Source organism: Rattus rattus, chromosome X, assembly GCF_011064425.1.
Source record: "Rattus rattus isolate New Zealand chromosome X, Rrattus_CSIRO_v1, whole genome shotgun sequence".
Classification (NCBI taxonomy): Eukaryota; Metazoa; Chordata; class Mammalia; order Rodentia; family Muridae; genus Rattus; species Rattus rattus.
The window spans coordinates 31,537,494-31,550,256 of record NC_046172.1 but is presented as its reverse complement, the minus strand read 5'-3'; the positions used below and the strand labels follow the sequence as shown (position 1 = coordinate 31,550,256).

Genomic DNA, 12,763 nt, shown 5'->3' with positions numbered 1-12,763 from the left:
TAGAAGCTTAGGTAGTCCTAAAAGCTAGGCCTACAGTCCCTAACATAGTACCTATATGAGATTGAAATATAAGACATTGTTAGCTACACTGACAGCATACTGGGCCATCAGTGGTTGCCCTTGCTCTGGCAGGCCTAGATCTTACACATGAAGGGGCTTATATGAAGGCTGGGTTTTCAACTGCTGCACTAGTCTGTGAAACTTCATGAGTTAGCTGGATCTGTGTCTGTAAAAGCTGGTCAGGGGCTACAACAAAATTGAAAGGCCCCATGGTATGAAAAAGAGACACCTAGTGGCAACTGTGATGAAAAGATGGCGAAAATGGAGTACTCAGTAGAAAGATGGGAGAAAAAGCAAAGTCCAGGGGTTTGTACCCTGTGGGAAAAGTGGAACCAGAGACTCAACATCAGTGAGGAACAAGGAGATATAAGGAGACCATAGTAAGTTCTTTGCCAGGGCTGCCACCAAGGGCCATGTATGGGTCTGTGGTTCTGCTGCAGTTGAGGTCTGGGTCGATTCTGTCGCCCCAGTTACTACCAAAGACCAAGTGAATGTCCATGGTCTGGGCTTCCAGTGGAGACCATGTGGATGTCTAATAGCTGGGCTACCATGGGTATGGGGAGACATGATGAGAACCCAGGGCTGCTACCTGAGGCCATGGAGACATCTGGACCAATGTTGCTGCCAGGGACCATGTCTGGATCTATGACCCTATTAAAGACTATGTTGATGATCTGGGCCTACGTTACCACCAAACACCATGCAGATGTCCCTGGTCTGGACTGCTGCCTGAGGCACTCTGCTGAGCTGGCCTAGCTAGGCCACCATATTCAAGACAGCTGGCCCTGCACAGCAGTAGAGCTGACTCTAAATAGTGGAGAGCAGGGAGCCAGCTCTGAAGAAAAGAGTGTGGGAGAGCAGGCCCTGCCCTAGAACAGACCACACCTTTGGGTGGCTTGGATGAGGGAGAGATGCTCTACCCCACCTTGCTCCTTACCACTCACAGCCATAAGGTCCTGAGGCGGCTCCACCCTTCACAGGTTGAAACAGTTCCCGCACCTGGTCTGGACAGCACAGTAGACCCTGGCTGTGAAGGCTGTGGTGAGCTGACACCAATGGCATGAGACCAGGGGAGCTGGTCTTGCCCCTTACTGGCTACAGCATTTGGTAAGCTAGCTGGGTCGGTGCTGGAGAGCTCACACTGGTGGTATGGGCAGGAGAACTGACAGCTGAACAACTCAGCTACCTTACAAGTCTAAATCCAGGATTATGAGTTGATCTGCCCCAACATCTACCCCATCTGCTAGAGTGCATTAAAAGGTTAGTTCTGTAGTTCCAAAACTGCAGGATCTTCATGACACAGGGAAACAACAGGATATCTGAGAGGTTACCAGGTGAGAAACCAGTAATGATAGTATAGCAGAAGCCAGAGGTCTTGAACCAGACCAATGATTCATTCCAACGAACATTTCCAAGTAAATATGTGTGGACAAAAGGGTATACTGTGTGATACCCTGGGGCACGCTATAGCTTCTACAAGATGTATTATTAGTAGTATTAGTATTAGTATTAAAGCTTATTTTATTTAGGGGTTGAGGTTATACAAAGAGACAGGGAGATGAGTGGGATCGAAGTCATGATCATGATGTAAAATTCAGTAAGAATCAATGAAAAGTTTTTCAAAAGACTAAAATAGGAGTGTATATACATCAGACCATTGTAGAGAGCTAGCTGGTGTTTAGAAAATGACTGTTGCTTGGCACTAAAGTCTTCAAATGCAGACCTAGTGCCTAGAATTGTTAGAGAGTCTGTCACTGAATCCTGCCTTGAGCCTGAGATTACCGTGGTTAATTGATATGGGGTCAGATCTGCCTCCTGACAGATCTGCCTCACGTTAATGAATTGATGTTCTTAAAATGGCTTACTGATAATATTTGAAAAGAGACTTTAGAAAACAAAGTTTCTAGGAAGGAACTCAAAACTCAATACACATGTACAATCTTTAAGAGTATAAAAGGCTAATGTGATGGTTTGTATATGCTTGGGCCAGGGAGTGGCACTATTAGGAGGTGTGGTCCTGTTGGAGTAGGTGTGTCACTTTGGATGTTGGTTATAAGACTCTCATCCTATCTGCCTGTAAGTCAGTATTCTGCTGACAGCCTTCAGATGAAGATGTAGGGTCATGGTCCTCCTGCCTGCCTCCTTCAGCAAATCCTGTGGGCGCTGTGCCACCACAACCAATGCAAGTCATGAGTTGACCTCTAAAGTAATTTCCAGAGATAGAACTCATCAAATATTCAAGGTACTCCGTTCAATTAATATGCTTTAACCTCAAACAACTAGGTCATCAGTCAATTTTATGCGAAAAAGAAAAATGTGGGGAAAGTGGCTACAACGCCCAGCAGAGGAGGTAGTAACCTGATTTCCAGAAGCAGCTGGGTAGACACCACGGCTGGGAGCACCACCACCAAGGCAGTAAAGTGCAAGACCCAGGTTCTGCATCAGTAGCTGATCATGGGGAGGAGAGGGCCAAGTGCCTGCAGCAGGAAGTGGAGGGAGAAAGGCGGGCTAAGGAGTAGGTTGACTCTGAGGTGGTCTCCTTGAACCGCAGGATCCAGCTGGTTGAAGAGGAGCTAGACCAAGCCCAGGAGCATCTTGCCACTGCTTTGTAGAAGCTGGAAGGGAAGCAGAAAGGCTGCTGATGAGAATCGAGAGAGGTAGAAAGTGATAAAAAAAACAGGCTCTAAAAAGATGAAAAAAAGATGGAATTCTAAAATCCAGCTAAAGGAAGCACATTGCAGAAGAAGAGGAAGGAAGTATGAAGAGGTGGCTCATAAACGGTGATTATCGAAGGAGACTTGGAACGCATGGAGGAACGTGCTGAGCTGGCAGAGTCCCGTTGCCGAGAGATGGATGAGCAGATCAGATTGATGGACCAGAACCTGAAGTGTCTAAGTGCTGCTGAAGAAAAGTACTCTCAAAAAGAAGACAAGTATGAAGAAGAAATAACGATTCTTAACTGATAAACCCAAGGAAGGAGGCGGAAACCCTGGCTGAGTTTGCTGAAAGATTGGTAGCCAAACTGGAAAAGACCATTGATGACTTGGGAGATAAGCTGAAGTGCACCAAAGAGGAGCATCTCTATACACAAAGGATGCTGGACTAGACCCTGCTGGACCTGATCGAGATGTAGACCTCCCAATTCCTGCACTGCCTGGTGGCTGCTCCTGCCTCTAACCTGAACTCTGACTGAGGCCAACCTCCCTAAAGCTGACCTTGAAACTGAGGGCCAAGCTCTTTAACTGAAGGCTGCTTTCCCTCCTGCCACCTTTCTTTCTACCCCTCTTGCCTTTTCATTAAACTGTGTCAAGCTTTTACCAGAGTTCCCAGCTTAGCACTGAACTAAATACACCTATAGAATGTAAGCACAACGCAAAGTGCCTTCAATGCAGTTGTGATGCATATTGTGATTACTTTTTGTCTTAGCAACCATTTTTAACATTCCAAGCACTTGTGCAGCTTGGAGCAGCACATCTTAGCATAATGGAGGAGAAACACAGGAATGGGCCTGCCTTACTGAGAGCCAGGAGAGCCCAGGCAGACTCCACTGTGGGAGACTTCAGTGCTCTGCACCAACAACCTAGCCAAACAACAGGGGGATTCTAGGAAGTTAGAAAAAAAATAACAGTCCGGGCTGTGAAGGTTTTGAGCTTTGATATCTTTGAACAAGTTACACTTATTTTTCTTTTTTACTCTTTACATCCAATGTGACCAAATAAGACAGTGAGTCATCTGAGACGCCCCCACCTCCCAGGGCCTCGTGCATGTTAGGCAAGCGTTCAAGCCTTCAGCCCTGAGCCCTACCTTTCAGCCCCAGCCCTGAGCCCGAGCTTTGTCTCAGCTCTTACTCCTTTCCCAAATGCTCAAAAATGTATCACGCTGCCCCTTAGCGTTGTGGTGACCTCTTAGTGTTCACCTGCCCCCAAGGGAGACAAAGAAGGAAATTATGTTTGTGCCACTGATTTAGCCACATGAAAGTCATCTCATTCCTCTTTCCTGAAGCTGTTGTCTCTAAAGTGTCATCTCTTTGTGCTCTGTATCAGTCAGTGCTGGAGAAATCTTGAACAGCTTATGTTAAAAAAAGAATTTATTAAATTTTATATTATTTTGGAATTCGTTTGGGGGAGGTTGGCTTACCTTGGCTAACCCATTGACTGTAAGAACTTTTTGCAGTCTATGGGCTCGTGGTGTGCTCATATTTCAAGTGTCCCCACCAATTGCTATGTTTAGGTGGTTTCTTCTCAGCCTGTTAGGTGGGCACCCTGCAGATTCCTGGCTAGTTTGTATTCTCCTCCCAGTGGAGAAAGAGGACCCTATAGTGCAACTGTTTTGATACTGAATATTGACAGGTGACATTTTGAGTAAAGAACCAGTCCCTCCAAATAGTTAAAGAAAACTTTAACTATTTAATAAATCTACAACAATTTTGTTTTCAAAATATTAAGAGGAATGCCTGTGGTATAGAGCTTAATACCTAAGTCTTTAAATGGAGATTTGATTAACAAAATCGAGGAATTGTGATTCATAATTTAAACTAGGCTTATGCTTCTTCAAATATTCCTAATCAATTCTGTATTTGCTTCTTGTCGAAAGCCTCTGAATTATGTATATTTTATAATTTATTTTTAATATTTTCATACATGTGTACTGTATTATTTCTCCCTGTGCTGGCTACCCTTATGTCAACTTGACACAATTTAAAGAGCCATTTGGGAAGAGAGACTCTCAGTTCAGAAAATATCTTTATAAGATTTGCCTATAGTCAAGTGTGTACGGTGGTTGTGTGAGTTATCTTAGGGGAGTGGGACAGTGAAACTCCTGACCTTGGGATCATCTAAGAAAGCAGACTAAGCATACCATTCTGAGTATGTATGCACCTAGTAAGCAGGACTTTCCCATGACCTCAGTTTCTGTCTCCAGGATCCTGCCTTGACTATCTACTTTGACTTTCCTGACTGATGGACTGTAAATTGTAAGATGAAATAAAGTTTTTCTCCCCACATTGCTTTTGGTCATGGTATTTTATCATGACAATAGAAATACTCCACCTCCTCCTTCCAAGACCTTCCAACTCTCTCCATGCTCCCTATTCCCTCTCAAATTTGTGGCCTCCTTTTCTGTAATTATTATTATTACATATGATATATGAATAAATATATAATCTGCTGACGTTATGCAGTATTACTTGTGTGTATAGGTTTTAAGGCTGAAAACTTAATATTGACTATACAATTTAGGGGCGCATCCCTGGCAAACACTAATTCTTGCTTTCTCAGCAGTCATTAATTGTCTGTTACTAATCATCTAGGGGTAAGACCCCATGAGATTCTCCTCATCTGTGTTGGCGTGATAACTGGTATTGTCATAGTTCATATCTCCTTTGGGCAGCCATGTTGCTGAGATTTCTTGGGCATACTTTCCCTGACACTTATAGAAGACACTATATCACAGCTAACTCCTGGATCCTCTGGTTCTTACAATCTTTTTGCTCTCTCTTCTGCAATTGTCTATGAGTATCTTTAAAGCTTTATTAAGATAGTATTTACTCAATGATGATAATAGACTTGATATTTTCTGGGTATCAGGCCTTTTCTGGGTATTTAGGAAGTATAAATAGTTTGGATTCAAAATTAATTATATCTTGTTATTTTGGTTTATTTTATTTTAAATTAAAGAATTTAACAATAAGAGAATACACTAAACATATCAAAGCGTTGGTACTGAAAGAATAATGCATAATAATAATTAACCATTGTACAAATTCAGCTTACATTTTTTTTTATCTTTTACAGGCAAGAAATAAATACTGCAACACATGACGATTACAGTTTGAGTAAGAATTTGTTCTTTGAAATTTATTTATATTTACATTTCTAAAACCCGAATCAACAAATGACTTTTACCCCCTACTAAATGTGGTAAGATAAAAAGTGTCCTGAATTTATTTCAGTTTTGACACCTGCTTTTGTACATACACAAACACACACATGCATGCATACATGTAGGTATATATATATATATATATATATATATATATATTGATGCATGTGCAAAAACATTTCTGACACAAGAAGCATTTAGTTTGTTCTTTCTTCTCACATAGAAATCATGCTTACTCTCACAAGCTCCCCTTGTGCTCAAAGTTCACAATTAAAAACTTAATATAAAAAGGGCAATAAAAATTAAAGCAGTGAGACTAGTTAGCAAATAATCCATTTGTTGAGAAGCTGCAAGTTTACAGAGGTCAACTTAGTGCGTTAAACTAAAATCTGCCTACAGTGGCATATATTAGTCAGCAAACTTATAAGGAATGTTATGATACCTGAGTTAAGGGACTGACTCTGAAGTCAAATTGTATATGAATCTTAACTTGGTTGTTTACTAGCTTTGTGATTTAGAATAAGAAATTTAACACATGGCAGTGTGTCATTTTTATAAGTTTGTAGGCTATGCAATGTCATTATCTAATTCAAAAAGAAGTTTCAAGGATTTGGTTGAAAATTATGAAGGTATATAATATAATCCAGAATATAAAAGCATTAACTATTAACAGTATGCTATAATTATTACTATACATATAGTAGCTCTTCAAATATATGTAAAAAGCAATCACATTTCTCATTATCCTCTTCCTGTCTAGGAAATCTATCTGAAATGTTGTTCCAAATTCCTCTTTTGTCAAAGTTTCCAGATAGTTTAATATTCCTGATTTTTATAAATAACCTCAGATATGTCTATATCCTTATAGAATTTACAGAACGGAAGACAGAATTTGTATATATAGCTCTAATTTCTAATTTCTGTGGCTGGTGATGCCATTAAATTCAGAGGAGTAAACATTCTGGGACATCCTTGAAAATAATCACTTTCACTGGTTACTTCATGCTCAGTGTCATGCGATTAATTAAAGAAATCATAAAAGTATTAATCATATCATCTCTCACTTAACCAAAATGACATTAAAAATCAAGACAGGAAAGGCAATGAAAGCATTTGAATAGAAACAATTGAAGTATGTCTATATTTTATTTCTTTTGTTTTATTAAAGTAGTTTAATATCATTATTTAAGCAACTATTTGTAAAAATTGTTTTTATATGAAAACAAAAATTGAATGTTAAACATAAGCCAATACTAACTTGGAAAAATGGTTTTTATGTTCCCTAATTGCTATTCAGATACACTGAAAGGAGAAGGGCTATATTTTATTACAACTTACTTTCACTTAATTAGTATAGTTCTTGCTTTACAATGCTTTTTTATGTAAGAGTCTGGCTATTATTTCTAAATGTTGGTTATTTTCTCATCTCAGTCCGTCAAACTAGGGAAAAATGGAATCAAGAAGACTTTGCTTTGACATTTCCCAAAACACCTATGCCAGATATGAAGAAGAGATCCGGACCTTCAGAATTAGAAGTTGCAGTTCCTGTAAGTATACAAAAATCATTTTTATAGTAAATGTATGCTAATGACAGCATATATAAACACAAGTAAGAGGTACAGAGTTTGAGTATTACTATGCAGAAGTAAAACTTAAAATTTATGACTCTATAGGACAAATTATTCCCACATGTTTCAAACTAAACTTTTTTCTTTTACTTCTGAGATTATAATTACATCATATCACTATTAGAAAGACAAGACTCATTAGAGGTACTCATCTTTCATAAATGTTCCTGTGTTTTGGTATTATCTTTTGAAACAGTATTCTTACTGTGCTACATTTGTGTATTGGTTACATTTTAATCTTGTGTTATAACTATTCACTTCCATAAAATCATTTTGACGTTGCTTGATTTGTTATTATTACTGTATATATATATATATATATATATATATATATATATATAAAATGGGTGTTTGAGTGAGTGCAGGCATGAGTGTACAATTGTTCAGAGTACATCTTTCAGAAGATGCTTCTCTTCTTCCACTACAGGATCCAATTCAGGTCACCAGTATTATATAGTAGGCACTATTATATGCTTAGCGATCTCACCAGTCCTATCAACTTGTTTTTAACTGAAGCATTAAACTGTAAAAAAAGAAAGTTACATCATCTCCCCTTCCATTTATTCACTTCAAAACTTCCCATATACTCTTCCTTACTCTCTTTCATTTTTCCTTCCTTCATTAATTACTCATTAATTACTGTCATACACACACACACACACACACACACACACTCATAGACACACACATGGAAGACTAGGAATGTTAAATACACACACAATCTTGAAATAAAAATGCTTTTTATAGGGGACTGATTTTCATTTTTATGTTGCAAATGAAAATATATCTATCAGGGTTGGGGATTTAGCTCAGTGGTAGAGCACTTGCCCTATGGCGCAAGGCCCTGAGTTCGGTCCCCTAGCCTCGAAAAAAAAAAAAAAAAAAATATCTATCATTTACATATTCTTTTCATCATTTTCCAATTTTTTTCAGAGACGAGAGAAAAGGAAAATTGAGGAAGGTCAAAAACCAACTCATGTGTGGATAGACCGGTTTTTAAGAGAAGTTTTCTTAAAGTCATCCTTTTCTCTAGCTTTTACTATACAGGCTCCATTCAAATATCTTGATAATCCTCAAAACCATTATATAATGGCAGAGACTAGAAAGCCCAAAGATGATAAAAAAAGAAAAACTTTGAAGACAAAATTCAGGGAAAAATAAGCTCATGTCTAATAAATCTGAGTCCATGAAAACAATAACCAATGGGAAACCTGAAATACTAGGCAATACAGAAAAAAATCCATCAAAATCATCACATAAAAGTAAATTGCCTAAGAAGTCAAATTCTACATCAGAAACAAATCTAGAATCCAGCAATTCTAAGGAAACCTTGGAAATGGGTTTGAGAAATGACAACAAAAATTCAACGAATTTCATTAGGAAAGCGATCAATAATGCAACCACATGTTGCAAGGACAATCCTAATACAGACTCTAAGAATAGCACTGATAAATATTCTGATGAGATATCAGAGTGTATACACAGCTCAAATATGGATTTAATGTTGCATCTAAATGAGTTCAGAGCTGAATCCACAGATTTTGATGAATGGTTGACAAATTGCTCACAGAACAATGCAAAGAAGCCTTCCAAGAAGAGTGGAAAAAAGGAAAAGGACTCAGATATTGATTCTGTAGACTCAAAGGATGCAAAGAAAGAGGGAAAGAAAAAATCCAAGACAAAGAAGGATTCAGAATCTACCGATGCTGAATCTGTTGACTCCAAGGGTGGAAAGAAAAAATCAAAAACCGATAAGAAAAGGGAATCCAAGAAAAAGAAGGATGCAGAATCTACTGGTGGTGAATCTGGGGGATCCAAGGCTTCAAAGAAAGATAAAGAAAAGAAGAGTATAGGCAAAAGGGATTTAGCATCTTCTGGTAGTGGATCTGTAGATTCAAAGGGGGTAAAGAAAGTAAAAAGACAATCAAAGAAAGATGGCACGAAGACTGCATTGTCTACTGATTCTGAATCAGATGCAGCGTCAAAGAGGGGCAAGAAAGATGAAAAGAAGGAAAATAAAGGGAGGAGGAAGCCTATTAAGGATACAGTGTCTACTGATGCTGATTCTGAATCTGAGGGTGATTCAACAGGTAAAAAGGGTGAAAAGAAGGATAAGAAAATTACGAAGAAAGGAGAAAAGAAGGAATCAAAGAAGAATGCAGTGTCTACTGAAAGTGATTCTGATTTTGCAATAAAGAAGGGAAAGAAAGATAAAGTAAAGGACACGGGGAGTTGCAGTGATTCAGCATCTGATACATCTACCAAGGGAGGCAGAAGAAAAATTTCAAGACTCTCAGATACTGAATCTGAAGACTCATCAGAGTTTAGAGTTATAAAGTCTACTGATGATTCAGATGTCTCATCTACAGACTCAAAGAGGGGAATGACAGGAACAAGGAAAGGATTCAGAACATTATCTAAAAAGACAACTTTCGATGACAAGGGGAAAAGATTTGTGAGTGGTAGAATCCCTTCATCAAGAGAAAGATTACCCTTCCCTCCGTGTGAGCCTTTTAAAGCACCACCTAAGTCTAGACGTGTCTGTCAGTGCAAGAAACCACTTCAGCCTCCAAAACCAAAATATGCTCCTTTGGTATGTTTACTAATATGTAATACTTAGGACAGATTTTTGAAATGAGACAGCTTAAAAGTCTGAGTGTGTGTGTGTGTGTGTGTGTGTGTGTGTGTGTGTGTGTTATCTAGGCAATAATTTTATTTTATTTGATATTTAACATTATTCAATATTTAACAGTAATTTGGAACTTGGAGGCAAGAAAGATGAAAATCCAACCAAACAGCCTAACCAAGTTGCCAAACAAATGCTTAAATTTCAAGAGAAAAATACTTATTTTGACTAGAGCAGGGGAAAGTCGTTTGTGACTTAAAGTAAACATTTTACTTACTTTTAGTCATTTTACAGAAATAGTGAACTATACAACACTTTTGGAAAGCAATTTTTAAAAAATGATTAAAACTCCATGGGAACATTTAAATGAAGCATAAAGACATTTTCTGGGAAATTGCTTAATGCAGTAAGTCTCAATTAAACAAAGTGCACTCAACAGATAAAAAGAATATCAAGATTCAGGAATACACAATTCTTATTCTATTCAAGTTGAAACAAAGGTTTTAAGGAGCCCTGATTCTTACTGACAGTGAAAACCAAAATTAACTTTTCAGAAGTTATAAAATCTCCTTTGGTTTCTAACCATCCCTTTCAGGTTAATGTCCTCTTCTTGGGGATAAATACTTTGTTGACTTCTAATTTCCACATTTCTCATCTAAGTGATTTGTTCTTTCATTCCCCTTTTCTAAATAGCCAGGGGGATTTGAGGAACATAAATATAACAAATCACTTTGGAAGGCACTCCTGATATATATTTTGTCATCTCTTTCTAGGTTTTTCTAATCTTTGGATAAAGTGTTACCCAGTTACTTATTTGAGACAAACGCTACAAACCTGTTCCCTCTGCTTTTACCTTGTTCATTGTTTGTTCATACTAAGAGCTGAGGCTCTCTGTCATGCTAAATGTAAGACAATCCAAGTTACAGTTAGGCATCAAACATATCCTTTTCCTTATCATTCATTATTCATCTGTCTCATCTTCTCTAGCATTCTCTTAACTTTTATCTAGGACCAAGTTTGGATATGTCAGAAGAGCCATAGTAAAATATTATTTAGGAAATTTGCGGACTGGAGAGATGACTCAGTGGTTAAGAGCACTCATTGCTTTTCCAAAGGTTCTGAGTTCAATTCCTAGCACCCACATGGCATCCCACACCTGTTTGATGCTGTCTTCTGGTTTGAAGATATACATGGAAACAAAGTACCCAATACATAAATAAATCTTTTAAAAGGAGGGAGGGCGCTGTAGATTCAACTCAGTGTTTAAGAGCACTCACTGCTCTTCTAAAGGTGCTGAGTTCAATTCCCAGCAACCACATGGTGGCTCACAACCATCTGTAATGGGATCCAATGCCCTCTTCTGGTGCGTTTGATGACAGCTACAGTGTATTCATATAAAATAAATAAACCTTTAAAAAAATTGCTAAAAAATTTCATAGAAAGAAAATCAAAGTATGCATAATTATAAAGATTAAAACAGAAAAATTCTGAAATTAGTTGTATAATTATTGTTATCAAAGCATGAAATTATTATGTAAACACACATATACACCTATACATGTATATGTATATACAAATATACATATATTCACTTGATGGCTATAAATTAAGAGAAAGAAAGAAAAAATACTATGACATTGTAACTAAGAGGAAAAACCTGTGTACTTGTAGAAAGACTAAATGGCAATTTACCATGTAAAAAAATGTTATTAGTCTTGTAGAATTAGTGTTGTATTTTCAAATTTGAAAGTTTCAATCATAAAAACATTAGTGATAACACAGTGCGACTTTTAGCAGGTTGTAGTTACCAAAAATAATTGTAACTACACTAGCATTTGGTAATTTATTCCCTAAGTGCCATTAGGTGTACCTAAGGGGTTGATGTGTGTACCACTGAACTCTATCTTCAAAGGCATCAAAATTACAGATCTTTGGTGGAGTTCAGGGAGGGACAGCCTTTAGAAACAATCCAAGTTCTCCTCAATCTACAATACTATGTGTTTGGTTATAATCTTTATCATATCAGGCATTCTTTCTAATTAATGACCCTTTCTTTTTATTTCCATCTTTCAACTTTATCCTTCAGCCTGGAGTGGAGTGGATTCATAAGCTGCTCTGAAGAATGCTGAGTCCTAGATTTCACAGAATGGCCTTAGGGAAGCAAACTACTTTCAAACTAGCCGCTCTGCTTCTGTGGAACTATAATAAAGACCAGCATCCAAATATCAAAAGCTGTGAGCCAGTGTTATGTGTGCATGTGTATTAATGTGTGTTTAGTGTGTGCATTTGTGTACATATGTATTTGTGTGTTTGTTTGTGTATCATATGGTTTTTTCACCATTAACTAATTAATTTATGCATCTTACATCCCTATCACTGACCTAACCTGTTGTAGTCCCCTGATCATAGACTACTTCCTCCCATGCCCCCACTCTGGCACATCATGTCTCTACAAGGTTAGGAGCATCCTCTTCCGCTGAAACCAAACAAGACAACCCAGTCGGGGAACAGATTCTACAGATAAGCAACAGATTTTAGAGACAGTCCTTGCTCACATGAACAAGAAACA

General features: G+C 38.0%; 1 protein-coding gene and 1 pseudogene across 1 annotated transcript; both read left to right on the top strand.

Moving 5' to 3' along the window:
- The first annotated feature begins 312 nt into the window (after positions 1–312).
- LOC116887816 lies at positions 313–3,193 on the top strand (annotated as a pseudogene).
- Positions 3,194–5,233: 2,040 nt separating this feature from the next.
- On the top strand, positions 5,234–12,313 carry LOC116887815 (cylicin-1-like). The gene is given in 7 exon segments (XM_032889337.1): positions 5,234–5,238; positions 5,853–5,893; positions 7,372–7,487; positions 8,502–8,715; positions 8,718–8,753; positions 8,756–10,161; positions 12,281–12,313. Coding segments are annotated over 7 exon segments (1,851 nt in total).
- The last annotated feature ends 450 nt before the right edge of the window (positions 12,314–12,763 follow it).